Source organism: Pezoporus wallicus, unplaced genomic scaffold, assembly GCF_028554395.1.
Source record: "Pezoporus wallicus isolate ANWC-B61680 ecotype Strahan unplaced genomic scaffold, APGP_CSIRO_Pwel_v1 contig_7835, whole genome shotgun sequence".
Taxonomy (NCBI): domain Eukaryota; kingdom Metazoa; phylum Chordata; class Aves; order Psittaciformes; family Psittacidae; genus Pezoporus; species Pezoporus wallicus.
Window position 1 is genome coordinate 2,146,595 of NW_026636866.1, and position 15,412 is coordinate 2,162,006.

Consider the following 15,412-nt stretch of genomic DNA (forward strand, 5'->3'; position numbering starts at 1 on the left):
ATTTAGAACACAAATTTCCTGCGAAGGAAAAGCAAAAAAAAAATAAGTCAAATCTTCCATGTAGATGCTTAGTTGAATATGTCTGCAATGTGGAAGATAATATTCCTGTTACAAAAAGGGAGAAAAAAAGAAATTACATCTTACAAGCACAGCCAAATAACAAAGCAACAACTTAATCTTTAAGGCTTCTTCCAACCCAAACCATTCTATGATTCTAGGATTTGGGGATTTTGGTTGATGAGAAAATGAACATGAGCTGGCTTCAGTGTGCGTTCACAGCCCAGAAAGCAACCGTATCCTGGGCTGCATCAAAAGGAGCGTGACCAGCAGGTCGAAGGAGGTGATCCTGCCCCTCTACTCTGCTCTTGTGAGACCTCACCTGGAGCATTGTGTGCAGTTCTGGTGTCCTCAACATAAAAAGGACATGGAACTGTTGGAACAAGTCCAGAGGAGGCCACGAGGACGATCAGGGGACTGGAGCACCTCCGGCATGAAGACAGGCTGAGAAAGTTGGGGCTGTTCAGCTTGGAGAAGAGAAGGCTGCGTGGAGACCTCATAGCAGCCTTCCAGTATCTGAAGGGGGCCTATAGGGATGCTGGGGAGGGACTCTTCATTAGGGACTGTAGTGATAGGACAAGGGGTTATGGGTTAAAACTTAAACAGGGGAAGTTTAGATTGGATATAAGGAAGAAGTTCTTTACTGTGAGGGTGGTGAGGCCCTGGAATGGGTTGCCCAGGCAAGTTGTGAATGCTCCATCCCTGGTGGTGTTCAAGGCCAGGTTGGACAGAGCCTTGGATGACATGGTTTAGTGTGAGGTGTCCCTGCCCATGGCAAGGGTTTTGGAACTGAATGATCTTAAGCTCCTTTCCAACCCTAACTATTCTATGATTCTATGAATTAAAGTTTAGCATGAAGATTGCTACTCAAAACAGCCAACTGACTGCTAAGAGGAATTTTGGTTGTACAATATATAATGTACCTGATGGCAAAATTCCAGCCCACCTAAGTTACACCTAAATTGTGTGTGAAATGCAACAACCACATCCATCAAAGATGGGGATAGAGATAGGTTAACTGGCAGTATGTTCCCTTGCCCTGAAGGTAGCCAAAATTCAGAGATTGCTGCCCTGGCTCTCTATCCCATTGCACCCGCCTTTCCTTTCAGCTCACAAGCTACCTTTGAGCCATTTGGGATCATGTCCTGCCCAAAACAAGGCACCAAATGTCATCCTGCCCCTTTCCCCCGGAGGAGGTCCCTCGATGCTCTCCTGCTAAGGGAACAAAGGGCAGCACAGGGAGGGAGCACAAAGCTCAAAGGGTAAGATAAGAAAGAAGAAGTCACAACAATACAGTTACTAAATGATATTTTATTAGGCATTTTTGCTGACAAATAATAAAATTTGGAAAATAAAGGAAGAAATGGGCAGAGATAGACATAGTCCCAGATTTTGAGTGAAAAACATTTGGTCACAGTTTCTCACTGGAAAACAAAGGTCTGTAATCAGCAGATTGATATGAAGCCGCAAGGACATCAGACTCGGTAGTAAAAACAGTAGTAAAAGTAATCATAACAAAATGTACAGGGCAGGATGATTTCCACACTGAGGCACAAACTAAAATGGTGGGCCAAGTCTGCTGACCATCCTCTGTGCATTAACAAGAGTTCTGCACTAATGTAAAAGATGTAAGGAGGTACTATAAGAAGAAGTACTACAGATGCAAATTAAACTGTGATTTTGTTCAGTTGACTGCAAGAGTACATCACATGAGGAGGATTATGACAGAAGACTGGAATTTGCTCAGAAAAGAAGGAGAAAAAAAAGTCTATCTACATTTAAAACCCAGAATGTAACAACTTTTACTTTTTCATCATCAGAAAAGGAATACATCTTGTCAAAGCGAGGCACAGGACAGATGGCCAAACCAGAGAATGCAGGGGGAGTATGAGGATTGCTTTCAAAATATCACAGCCTTTCAAAGCCAGGGGATGTGACAGGCAATGAAAAATGGGAGTGGGGTAGAGGAAATATAGGTGAGTTGCCCAGTCTCTTGGCACTGGTGAGGGGTTTGTGGTATGGGGCACAGGGACAACCAGCAGCAGGGAGGGTAACTAATACTCCTACAATGAATTTAGGGAAAATGAGTGACCAAAATCCAGCAGAAGATAGACACTGTACTCCAGTAAAGCCTGCCTGAAAACTGACTTAGAGGAGTAAGCACAAACTCCCCCCAAAACAGAGGGTGACATAGGAAGGTGTAAGGAGTAATGGGCAAAACCATGAGTTCTTCGTAACACCAGAGCCAAGCAAGGAACTGTATAGAAAGCAGACACGAGATCAGAGTATACTAATAATTAAGGAAGCACAGACATAAACAAGCAAGAGACAGAATAACCAAAGACAGTCATATAAAATTAGCAGCTGATACTCTTATCATTACTTTTCCTAATACTGTAGAAAGGAGATCGACTACTTCTTCATGAAAGTCTTGACCTGTCCTTGTTCATTTTCCCTCAACTAATATAAGTTGCTTAGTCTAGCAAAGAGGATACATGATAAACATCACAACTATACTTCACAAAACTTGATGGGGAAAAGGTCAATAATTTCTCAGGTTCAACAGCAACAGAACCAAGAAAGCCTGTGATATATTAGGCTGAAGATGCAGCGAGAAGGATTCGCATTAGGCATTTCTAAATCTCTTCAGTGATAGAAATACATGTAACTCTTCATGGTGTTTAAGAAGGTTGTTGATCTTCAAGGATTGTTTTGTTTTGAAAAAAAATAGGTTATACATCTGTTTGTGTGATGGTGGTGCCTTTTGAAGCAGACAGGAAATATGTAACCTCATGAGATACCTTACACAGAAGGCAGGATACAAAAACACCCGGAAAACATTCAAACTCCCCCAAAAATGCCCCATCTGGGAATAGATTTCTATTTCTGATTGTCCATTGCTTTTCCTGAACATTACTTTTAACACAAAGATTTACTTCTGTTTGTAAGGAAGTGTAGATGTCATTTAACAAAGACAGTACAATAAATAGCAGTGTCTTAAAATAGAGTTTTCCCCAGTTATCTCATCAAGTAAGACAAATGCTAATGGATACCTCAGAGATTCTTGCTTTCTTCTTCTGATGTTCTCAGCGCCCTTGGGACAGGCTCAGAACTCAGCATCTTACTAATGAAAAAGTCATAGAACCAGAGAGGAAAGCAGCAAAAGATGCAGAGGGGCATGTAAGCCCCTTTGCCAGGGGTGTACAAGCCATGTGGTCTCTTGGCCAGCAAAGCATGCAGGACAGCATTCAGCACAGGTGAGAGGTTGGTGTCACAGTACGCAGGCATACGCAGGAGGTAGGTCTTCAGCCCCAGGAGGTATTCATCACCATAGGCTTGCCTTGTGTCTGCTGGAAGGTTCTCCATCAGCTCCTTTTCTTGCTTATCCCACATGTCGGATGTACCTTGTATACCTGAAACAGCAACATCACAGTACAGCAAGTGGGTTTGGGCTGAATTAAACAAAATTATCTATAATTAATAGTCAATAAGTTGTTCTTCACCATGATGCTGATTCACAGTTGTTCTAAATTGGGTCAGTGAAGAACAGAGAAAAGTGCCAGTTAGCTGTGAGTGCTTTTACCCTGAGGAGAAAGTATGAAGCACAGACTACTAAAAAATGCATGGGGCACATGCACTATTTGGTTACCAGCTCCACCTAAAAAGCCTCTCACAGCCACGTCAGTGTTTTTTTCTTCCTCTTACCCCTCACCATTCAGCCCTTACTCATTTTGTGGGTGTTTCTAATCAGTATTTATTAACATGTGTGAGTCACTGAGGAAAGACAGGCAAACTGAGGTGAACAGGATTTACTTGTGTTGGCCAAGTCCTAAGCCCCTCTTTCACAAGTGACACTGGTACTTCAATAACTAGCTTTGTGAAGAATAAAGCTTGTATTAGGCCAGATTTCTTTAAAAGTTATTAATCCCCCCCCCCCCATCAGTATCATGTAGGGATGAAATCAGTGGCTTTTCCAGTGCATTTATTGCCCATCTATCGTTCATTAAGCATTGTAAATAAATAAAACCTTTAAATAAACACTTAAATCTCAAATACCAGGGCTTGTTTTGATGCATTAATTTTTCATCCAGAAGTCTGACAATGGGGCCGTGACACTAAAACCTCAGTCATGTACCACTGACCACACAGGCACCGTCAGAGGCCAGTGCTCTGCAGAGCCTCTGCCCTGGAGGGGAGGCATTTAGGGCAGCAGGGATTTATGGCCATTTTGCTTTTCATCAGCTTAAGAATTAAGGTCTCCATGAAGTCACCAGGACTTGCTGAGTAGAGAGATGTGGGATTTGATGTCCTCAGGTAGCTGCCAGGCGTGTCCTAGAGCAGGGACCTGTATGACACCCATCCTGCTCTTGGGTGCAGCAGGAGGTGAGTCTGTAACCTGGACAGGCTCTGCACAAAGTGCTCAGAGCAGTGGAAAGAGAAGGGTTTGGAACAGAAAGCAGCAGGATTGCAGCAGAGAGAAGGAGTGGAGAGGAAATACCAGAGTAACATGGACAGCAAGTAGGCAGGATAACAGGTATTGCTGCAGACACATCAATGCAAGATGAGAGAGTTCAACAAAGACAGCTCTGGTATTAAGAAAGGTAGGACTGACAGTGAGCCCTGAAGTGCTCATTCAGTTCAAGCAAGGGATAACACTCAAACCCAACACATCATGACGCTTGGTTTGTTAACTTCAGCAAAGCTGCAGCAACAGGAAGACACAAATTGCATGAACCCTGCTCTGTCTCAAAGCAAGGAAAGCTCTGCCTAGGATAAAGGCTGCACTTGCAAGGCAGAGGCAAGCAGATGCAGAACTGGAGAGGACATCTCAAAAAATGCAGATCTTCATTTCCATAAACAACATAAAGGATGGGAGAAAAAGTCCAAGTGCTGAGAATCACTCAGGGCTCTGTTTGGGGATGCTGACTACAGGGAAAGAAGCGAGGCAGAAAGAACTACCCAAAATGTCAAATACCAACCTGTTCGGAAGCCTGATGGATGAATTGCAGCAACTTTAATTCCCCATTTGGAAAGCTCTTGCCTCATTACTCCAGAAAACATGGCCAGAGCTGCTTTTGATGCACCATATGCAGCATACCTTGGTAGTGGAATGCCTCCTGCAGGAGCAATATAAACATAATGAAGCTCGACGGTAGATCTTTCCAGCCTTTATTTTAATGATTTAGAAGGAAGATTATAGCACAACCAAAATTATGCGTCTCTCACTGAGGTTAAAGACAAGTCAGTAGGGGATTGATTTCTTTCTAGAGGTTAAAAAAAAGTGAAAGTCGTAAATTAGCAGTTGCTTATAGCAGTTATGCTCACTAACACCTGACAAGACACCTTGTGCGGCAGAAAAAAATAAACCTTAGTGCATTTAAGCATAAAAACTGCTGAAAATCATGACTGTTGGTTTCAGAAACACAGATGATGTTTTAGTTCATATAAATAGTGGAGCAACAGTTTAATGCTGCTGTTTCTTCTTCTTACTGTAACATGAATTTCAAGCTCTTATTATAAACTACAGTTACAACAGGGTAAGTAAGCTCAATTCTAGCTTTATAAAGCTAATTTATAAGTTCTTTCCAGTTAGTTTCAGAAAACTAGAGACAACAGTGGGCAAAAAACTTCTGTGGCTGGAATCACACCCCTCAGGGCAACAGGATTCCCCAACACCCATCACAGAAGCAGACCCCTGCCTATAGTTTTATCTTCTCCAATCCCAGCAGCAGTTGATCAGATGGAAAAGATAGAAAACAGACAGTATTTTAGGTGGATTTAAAATAAATCTGTATTTTTACAAACCCAAATCTTCCAAAAAATAGTACCTTCCAAATACAGAGATTTTCTCTGTTCCAAAAACTGGTAGACTGTCACTTCTTCAGCTTTAGAAAAATACCAAGATGCTTTAATCTGAGCATCATCCCCCTCTTTACTTTCTCCACAAGTGTGGTGTTATCACCACACAGAGTATCACTGCAGATTTAGGGGTCATCACAGCCACCAGAGGCTGTGTTAGCACTGCAGGGAGGAGGGAACAGAATGGGCAGCCCTTCCTCTTGAGGAGGCAGTTGGGCACATGCTCCAGTGCAGCCTGTTTCAAACATTACATATTTATCTCAATGTGTTTGATCTTTTAAAACAAAATACTTTGATACAGGGGAATTTTCAGGTGAGCCACTGGCGCTGTTTATTGGGTTTTCTACCACAACAACCAAAGTATCACTGGACCTTCTTACCTTTGAAGAATTCAGGCCAATTTTATGTTAATTATTCTTCTGTATGCATCCGAATAAGTTTGCGTTTCAATTGGTTTGAGCCAATTGAATCACAGACTCTTTCCCTCTGAGGTCAGGCTAACCTCAAATTCAGTTAAATTAGCTCTGCACAGACAGGAATAGATCCAGCACAATGAGACCTCACTAACTTCTCTGTTAATGTTTTACCAAAGGACCCTCAGACCTGGCATTAAGAGAAAGTTATTTACTCAAACCAGCCGGTGAGCAAGAACATCTGTGTAAACAGATATAGTTTAAGCAGGGTCATTATCAACTCCTGTAAAGGCAAATCATTCAGCTCTCCATTTAACCCTGCAAACAAGCTCAGGCATTCATGCCTGGAATCAAGACCTCTGCCCCAAAACACTGTAAGTGCAAGCTTCGCTTGTGTGCTCAGAGAAAACAGGTCTGTGCTTGCAAGGGCTGGTGGGCAGAGAAGCACCAAAAAAGTCCTGACAGTTCAGTGCTGATATCTTTAAGTGTCAGCAACAAACCATAAGCACAGGCATGCAGATACAAAAAAATACTTGGGATTATAAACTGAGAAAAGAAGATTGCAGTGTCAGAGCTAGCCTGCAGCCACATCCTCAGCATAAGCCATGAACACCAGGTAACACCTTCGCAAGCCACCCCAGCAGCACAGCAGGACTTGGGTGGACAGCTGTGCAGAAGGGTACAAGCAGACAGGGCAAAGGAACATTTGGGAAGCAGATGATACAGTAGATCCTTAAGAGGTCTTAAACCAAAATACTTCCCAGCATCATGACATCCTGCTTCTAGCAGGTCTCATTTCAAAGGAGCATTCTTGCTCCTCAGCTGTTGGCTACCAGATACTGTATTACTTCAGTTCCTACATCTTAATCTCAGCTGTTCTCCTAGAATAGAAGTCATGTTATAAAAGCATATATATATATATATAGCAAGTACAATTTATGGGACAAAACTGGAAATCATATCACATGCTATTAATTTTTAAAAAGTTGTTTCACTCATGAAAAAATACCATCTTCCTAATAAGTTAGGCTAAAGTAATTTTTAAGAAAAAATTGAAAATATTTTTACAGAAATACAAACACACACTCTCTTCAGTTCCCAGGTTTTTAGCAGACCATGCTCTAGGACTGTGTACTCTAAAAAAGAGCCATCGGATGCAGCAAAAATTAAAACTCTGTTTTGAAGAATTTAATGTTTTTCTTCAGCAGCTGATTCATTATTGTGCTTTCTCACCCTAACTATAGTAACTGAGCCCTTCAGGGGTGGAAAGGTGGAGCTGCCCAAGTGAAATATCTAACATTTATTAGAGACTGTTACAAATGTCATGCACTTACCCAAAAGATATTTATGCTCTGGTTAACCCAAAGTATTAAGAAAAGGTTGAAACTTTATATGTAACCAGCCCAAATGGAATAAAGCCTTTCTCTGCAGAAGGCAGAGAAAGCTTTTGGGCATCTCCACAGTGTGGTTCAATGACACACAGACATGGTCACAGACTTCTGCTGGAACATATTATAGGAACATCTGTGATTTACCACCCATCTTTCTGGAAGCTCACACAGCCATCACTCAAAGCATCTGTAACACAAGATCCAAATTTCACCACCTTTCCTATAACAGCCTATTTTTAGTTGCTTTAGCTGATTCTTTAAGGGCTGATTTCTGGAAACAGCCTCCCAATCAAAAGAAAAACCTGCACTTATTACATAGATATTAATTCCCTTGGTGTATTGACAAGCAAGAACAACCAACACCTTCCTCCACATTTTTGCCAAGAAAGTTAGGTGTTTTTGCCATTGCACTAGCAGTTTTTTGGCACTTTAGTTCAGCTCACCTGCCATGCTGGACATGTTAACCAGCCTCCCCTTGGATTTCCGGAGTAATGATAAGAAGGTCTTGGACACTTCTACAGCCCCAAAGAAATTCACCTCCATGCACATCCTGTATGTGTTCATGGGGAGCAGCTCGCCATCAGCAGGGAAGCCCAGGATGCCTGCGTTGTTCACGACTCCCCAGAGTCCTGGGAAGAAGAAAAGGCATAAGTCTGTTAACAGCATGAAATCATAGAATCATAGAATAGTTAGAGTTGGAAAAGACCTTAAGCTCATCCAGTTCCAACCCCCCTGCTATGGGCAGGGACACCTCACACTAAACCATGTCACCCAAGGCTTCATTCAACCTGGCCTTGAACACCACCAGGGATGGAGCATTCACAGCCTCCCTGGGCAACCCATTCCAGTGCCTCCCCACCCTCACAGTAAAGAACTTCTTCCTTATATCCAATCTAAACTTCCCCTGTTTAAGTTTTAACCCGTTACCCCTTGTCCTATCACTACAGTCCCTAATGAAGAGTCCCTCCCCAGCATCCTTACAGGCCCCCTTCAGATACTGGAAGGCTGCTAGGAGGTCTCCAAGCAGCTTCTCTTCTCCAGGCTGAACAGCCCCAACCTTCTAAGCCTGTCTCATACTCCACAAAGGTCGAACTGATGAAAACACTGATGATCTGCAGCTGCAGACACACAGTACTCACTCCATGAACAGCCATCACCATTTTTCATGTGGCCCAGAAAGCAGGAATCATTGATATAAATACCCTGGACTGCCTACAGACAGTGGAATGGAGATGACACACAGAAGCCATGATGCACCCAAAAGTTAAGAGATGCAGCTTATTAGCAGCTACATTAGTACTCCTGTTATAATGGGAAAAATACACTGTTACCTGTATTTTGCACCCTCTCTGAGACTTTGAGCAAGGCTTCCTTGACTTGTTTGGCATTGGTTACATCCAGCTGCAGCACAGAAAGTCTCCGAGAACAGGTCCGTCTCAGTTCCTTAGCTCCAGGTCCATCCTTATTCAAAACCCCAGCAAACACAACGAAGCCTAAGCTATCCAGGTATTTAGCCAGTGCATGTCCTATCCCAGTGTCGCTTCCTGAAAGCATCAAAAAGACTTGAAAAGTTAGGTCTGTCCTATACCATCATTAAAGGCACACACATGCAAATGTAATGTGTAATGGAAACACATGCAAATGTAACCAGAAGGGTGATGAAATAAAGTCACTGAAATACGTATGACAGTTGGAAGTTCAGATACAAAGGTTTGGGGAGCTGGACCTTCGCATGTTCCACAAAGCTTGATAGACCATGTGTTCTTGCCTTCTTGCTGACAGCATCACTTCATGCTCTACCAGTAACAGATTCCAAGACATACTCCATACACACAGCGGAAATAAAACCATAGATTGGTTTTATACAACTATTCAGACTGAAACCTTCTAACAAAAGTGTCTAGGGAAAATAAAAACATGCATGCTTTAATTTGAAATCTCAGATGGAGAAAGCAATTACAGGACATTGGAATTCAAATTGTTGGGTTTTATTTCTTACTTCAAAGAAGCAGCATTATTCTATTCAAACATCTACTGTCCAGATCCTTCTGATAAATACTTTTTTTGTCACAGGCTGCAACCAAGCCAAAGCCAAGCAACTGTTTCTTTACCTGCAAAGGAGTTCAATGATTTCAAACCCCAAGAAAGCCCTTGAGTGGCATTTTTAGGTTAAGCCAAACAGCACCAGCTATTTAACTCATGCTAACACTAATTAGAACTTCTCTTATCCCATCTATCCAAACTTATTCCCAAACTGTTTCTTATAATAAGGCACTGAACTACCAAACGCAGGAAGCACAACTGGAGCAAACACATGACTGCTGCGATAACAACTGTGCAATTCCTTCAACCAGGTAAGGAGAAATATTTAACAAATAATTCAGCTGATTCACAAGTCTCTCCCTTTGTCGCAGCGCTTTGCAATTTTAAGATATGTTAAGAAGGTGTTTTCTCTCCTGATGTCTTTTTTAACTCTGATTCCCATTCTTCTCGCCTACAGAGAAGCTTCTCAGCAAGGGAGGAAACGTGTCACCTATCTGCCCACCAAGACCCCAAATGAGGCAACATAGGGCTCTGCTAGAGAGAGGGAAGGAGTTTATAGGGTCTATGCTGCAGAAGTTTTGCAAAGGACAATGTCAGGAGGTAAATGAGGAGTTTAAGTAACTAATGCAGTTTTTACACTGTAAAGCAGAGACACATCAGCATGTGCTGTGATTGTGCACCACACATTCCACTCTAACTGCGGCAAAGCAAGCTCCTGGATGCTGATGTGCACTGAGATCCATGGAGCGATCCCAGGGCTTGGCTATCTCCTGCAATAATAATTTATTACATAAATGCTCAGCCTCCAAACCTACATGGCTGGAAACGTGAATGCCGGACAAAGGGCTGGGACTCCTACCAGATCTTTTACTATTTCCTCATTTGTGAAAGAGCTGTGATACTCCCTACTTAACCCTACCATAAACTTACCAGGGTTAATCTCTGGCTTTGACACACAGAGGCAGATACTATCTTAGTTATTCACAGGCCTGCTCCTGCACCCAAAATCCATAGTCAATAGAACCCAACTGCAAAGAGACTCACCATAATCATGATAGATCTTAATTTCTGTCTTCTAGGTGGGTCTTCAGTCCCGAAAGGTGAAAATATTTAATTTCAGGTGAAAGAAACACAAACTAAATGCCTGGATCAGTCACTGCAAGATGTTGAAAAGAATTTCGTGTCCTCTTTTTAATTCGATAAAGAAAAAATACCTGCTTTTTAGCATTTTTTAAGTCTGCAGTCTGTTGAAGATGTACCAGAGCACTACGTATATCACATTTAGCTTCTTTCAGCCCTGACCCAAAAGAGAAGAAAAAACCTGCATTCTTGGAATTCTCTAAAGAGACATGAAGAGGCCTGCAAATATCCCAAAGACAAGACAGATTTCTGCGTTTGGGGGCCAGGTGTCTTTCCTTTCTGTTTTTTTAGTGAAAAACCCTATTTCTAGATCAAATCCTTCCCCTTTCATCCTTCCCAGCAAGTACACAGCCACAGATACAGATATTAATTAAGTTTTACAACACAGCTTTAACTTGTTGATCACGCTGCCACTTCCCAAATAGGGATGGGTGTAGCTGCTCCAAGAAGGAAATAAAAAGCAGTGTTCATCTGTGCCTGCCATTGGGTTTGTCCCCAGCTTTTATCAAAACAAGTCTGATTTGAATTTCAGACCTGTTTCTGACATCCACAGAAACATTACCCTTCAACTCATGAAATTGGAACAGTTGTTAATCCTCTATAGGGAAGAGAGAGAGAATTCTTTCCTCCCTACTTGTATGTCAAAACCAAAACTTTGTGAATTGATCTAAAGATTTATTATAGGAAAGGCAGTCGCTACTGACTGCAACTAAATCATGAGCATTTATCATAGACTCACACTAGGCATCAGAAACGACAAGCCCCACATCAAGAATGAAAAGACAAATTAGCTGCAGAAACTCATCCACACGAGATAACTGAAGCAAGAATTTCACAATTCCTGCTACTTTGTATCTTCACAATTTTTTTATCACACTAATTTTTTACAGAAACTGGGTATTGGATCTACCAAACTACACTAAAGTGTTTGCATGTCCAGGAGCTTCTGTTTTAGGACACTGAAGTGCTGTCTCCCAGGAAGAGGATCAGAACAAATGTTTCACCAGTGACTTAAAGCAAGGCTCTAGGACGGCTCAGATGCGCACAGTTATTCATGTGAAAAAGCATTTTGACAACTGGATGCAGTTTTCCCTTCCCATGGTACTCTGGTGAACTGTCAGGTTAAATAAATAACACAGAGCAGCATCTGTACAAGGGACGCCTAAAGAGGGCCAGAACAATATCTGACAAAACCCAGAGAGATAAGCACACAGATTATTACTCCATCCTTTGGCAGCCATCTCGCTAGTGATATGTGGTAGCTGCCCAGAACACAGCAGCATTCCTCAACCCTGCAGGGCTGAAAGGGGTGGTGATGGCAGTATAAATAAATAAATAGAATCACCATTTCGCACAAAGTGCCTGCCTCAGGTCTTTTTTAAATTGGAGAAAATGACATCAAAAATTGATTTAAATGCACCTTACACCTGCAAAACATCCTACGGCTGGTACGGGGAAAATGCACTACAGTCAAAACAATTTAACAAAGAAATGTGCTGAGCAAAACTTCTGTTCCAGTTGATGGAGGGCTTGATTGATTGCATAACAGCCTGGATTCGAAGGAAGACCAAGAAGAGCCTCCTCAGACATGTCAGCTGTCAGAGGTGTCCAAACTTGCCTTTCCCCAGGACAGTTACAGCACGGGTACAGAGAAAGCACAATCACTTGCTGGAATATCCCCAACTATTCTTCACCCCCCTGTATTGCTCTAATTCATATTCTCTACAGCAGGTAAGCTCAGAGAGTGCTTTTCCCTGGAGAACTGCGGTCTTACAAAAAGCAAGGAGATGCCCAAGTACAAGCACAACCCCCGTGTCTGCAACCGTGGGAAAAGAGGGATCCCCCCTGCCCAACATCCATCTTCATCTGATACACCTCCAGGGAGAAACCCAGCTGTGAGGGGAGAACATACCTTGTTCTCTCTTAACTTTTGCATTTAACCCCCATATTAATGCTTGCTAAGCAAATCTAAGTTATTTTCAGGTGCCCCTATAAAAGCAAACGAAATTCTGCACGGAATAGCTATGTAAACTAAAGTGACTTAATTCACCATTCCAGAGGAGAAAAAGAGAAAATAAAACAACAAAAAAAAAAGAGAGCAAGTTAACAATACAAGAAGCAGTTGGCAAGCACTCCAGTTTAAAGGCTTGATTAACACAAATAAACAACACCTAAAGTTTTAGAAGAAGCGGAAAAAAAGACATAAAGCCACAAAAATGCCATCCTTGCAAAACAAAAGTGAGGTTTAAGTAGATCAGAGTGTTAACAGAGACTCAATTAATTAGCTCTGAGCTTTCTCTGCTAATGAAGGAAATTACTCAGTGTCGAACGATTTCATACATCATTTCCAAGAGATATCAACAAACCACTGTCTGGAAATACATGCAGCATAGACACAGCATGCACTGTCTAAATGCACATACTAAAAGATAACCAAACATCCATATCCAGTACAATAAATTCAAGTAAACACAAGTAATGTATGAATAGCATGTTCTACGGGCTCCCAGAAGTTAACGTCTCTCTTAAAAAACTAGAACACCATAAGAATTCTTCTGCTTTTTGCACTGGTTAATTTCACAACTACATCTAAAAAGCTACTTGTAAAGATTAAATGAGACACTAAAAAATAATAGCGTCTATTAAAATGCTTTTCTACTTAATTTCAGAACACTTATTTACCTTAAAAAAAAAAAAAGTCTCAGGCAAAGCAAATAAAATTAGCAAAAAAACCCAAACAATAAAAGAAAACCTCACAAGCATGCATTTCATAGATACTTAACCCGAGGACACAAAGTTTTCCAGCCCACTTGTGAGAAAAGCCAGATTTGCTTCCCGAAGCACGCCTGCAGCACCCTACCTGTAATAAGCACAGCTTTGTCACCCACAGGCAGCAGCACTGTGCTACTCAGGTACATGGAGGAAACGAGGCACGAGGCACAGAACACCATCAGCCCCTCACCAGTGCCCAGCATGGCCACGCACAGCAGCCCCAGCAAGGCAGGCATGAGGCTCCAGACCAGTACATTTTCTTTACCCACTGGACTCCTCTTGGCTGTGCAGAACACAGTCACCCCAAAAAGCGCAGTGATGCCCACACAGAGCCATCCAAGGGGGCTGTCAGCAAGAGCATCCATAGCAAGGGTGAGAAGCAGGCATGCACACACCCCACCACCGGCTGGGTAAAAGCAGGTATTGCTAAATGCAGCATGTGTTATATACAGGCAGGGGGTGGGGCAGAGAAAGGGGACTCTGTTTAAAGGTTTGACATAATCTCACTTACCCTTGGCATCAGAAAGAAAGCAGAAGCCTTCCTTTTCTTACCTTTTATTCCTTCTGCCTGACAGCTCCACCTTCTGAACACTATGCTGACTGGATAATGATTGACAGCACTGGGAACAGACATGATGTAGCGAGCGCTGGCTTCAGGAAAAAATTAACTGCTATATGTTTTATAAGTTTAAAGTACATTTTCATAGAGTTGGACAAAAAAAACATAACAGTTTCCTTTACAGCAAACGGTTGGAATTTCCTGTCTAAAAACTTAGTGTAGTTTCAGTGGAACTGATTTCTGATGGGCAGTGGTAAAAACGAGTCAGGACAGGGTTATTTACTCTCTGTAGTGCAATCTGTGTGGTTAGAATTGTGCTTTATCACACATGTGCCACCTTCCTCTCACAACAAAAAGCCCAAAATGAGATTCCTTGCTTTAGCACAAACCTGCGGCTAGTCACCTACTCCCCATTCAGCAAATATCTGTAGTTAATTGACAATCAAGCCAGCCTAAAAGCTGAGAAAGGGTGATTACTGGTTTGCCATTAAGAACACTTCATTAAGTGTATACATGTAACACACATGAGATAGAATCTTCAGTTTGTCGCCAGTGACAACATCCATCTTAGTTTTGACACGAATATCTGGTTCAACACCCACAGCAAGTTGGATTAAAAAATGTAATCAATTAAATACATTTGAAAGATTTAACAGCTCCTGTTGTGTACTCTGGAAGTTACCTGAGCAGCAGGAAAATTTTGAAATTCATCCAGCGAAACGGATTGAAATACAATTTAGCCATATTTAACCCTCTTTCAAAAATCCCCACTGATTGTTTTGGGGGAATGAGCCTAAGTTATCACACAGTCAGATAACATGCTTTGGTTTTCCAATACAAAATGTAGTGCTGACCTATTTTACTTTAGGCACTGGAAGATTGAAGTACAGGGCGCAAACCTAACATGAGACACAAGCACATTTCCCTTCCATGATTCCTCTGGGGTTTTATGGGATGATGAATCTGTTGAATATGAATTTTTAGAGCCAGTAAAAATGAAAGCATACCTCTATAGGTAGTTTACATAAAAGATGAGGTCAGTTTCTTAAAGGGACATTACCCTCAAGGTCTGCTGTCATTACTATTGTGAACACTCATTCATCCATCCTGCCACTAGTGCAAGAAGTATAAACTATTTTCACTTCTCTGCCATTTTCTGCTTCTGCTTTTTAATAGCA

The 15,412-nt window shown here is 41.9% G+C and overlaps 1 protein-coding gene across 2 annotated transcripts; it reads right to left on the reverse strand.

The window, feature by feature from the left end:
- Positions 1-1,558: 1,558 nt before the first annotated feature.
- Positions 1,559-14,585, reverse strand: HSD17B2 (hydroxysteroid 17-beta dehydrogenase 2). Of its 2 annotated transcripts, none has more exons than XM_057401928.1 (5): positions 14,228-14,585; positions 9,052-9,264; positions 8,164-8,349; positions 5,037-5,174; positions 1,559-3,470 (listed from the first exon to the last, which is right to left on the reverse strand). In XM_057401928.1, the coding sequence occupies exons 1-5, from the start codon at positions 14,307-14,309 to the stop codon at positions 3,112-3,114; spliced, it is 978 nt and encodes a 325-aa protein (XP_057257911.1). In that variant the 5' UTR covers positions 14,310-14,585; the 3' UTR covers positions 1,559-3,111. The 2 variants fall into 2 exon arrangements, with proteins under 2 accessions (XP_057257911.1, XP_057257910.1); XM_057401927.1 differs by lacking the exon at positions 14,228-14,585 and adding an exon at positions 13,764-14,198.
- Between the last annotated feature and the right edge of the window lie 827 nt (positions 14,586-15,412).

Excerpts from the sequence above, each read along its gene's own strand:
- HSD17B2 (XM_057401927.1), bottom strand. The coding sequence starts at position 14,040 with ATGGATGCTCTTGCTGACAGCCCCCTTGGATGGCTCTGTGTGGGCATC. Across the intron at positions 5,175-8,163 it reads TAACATGTCCAGCATGGCAG|GAGGCATTCCACTACCAAGG; the intron begins GTGAGCTGAACT and ends TTGCTCCTGCAG. Across the intron at positions 3,471-5,036 it reads TCCATCAGGCTTCCGAACAG|GTATACAAGGTACATCCGAC; the intron begins GTTGGTATTTGA and ends TTGCTGTTTCAG.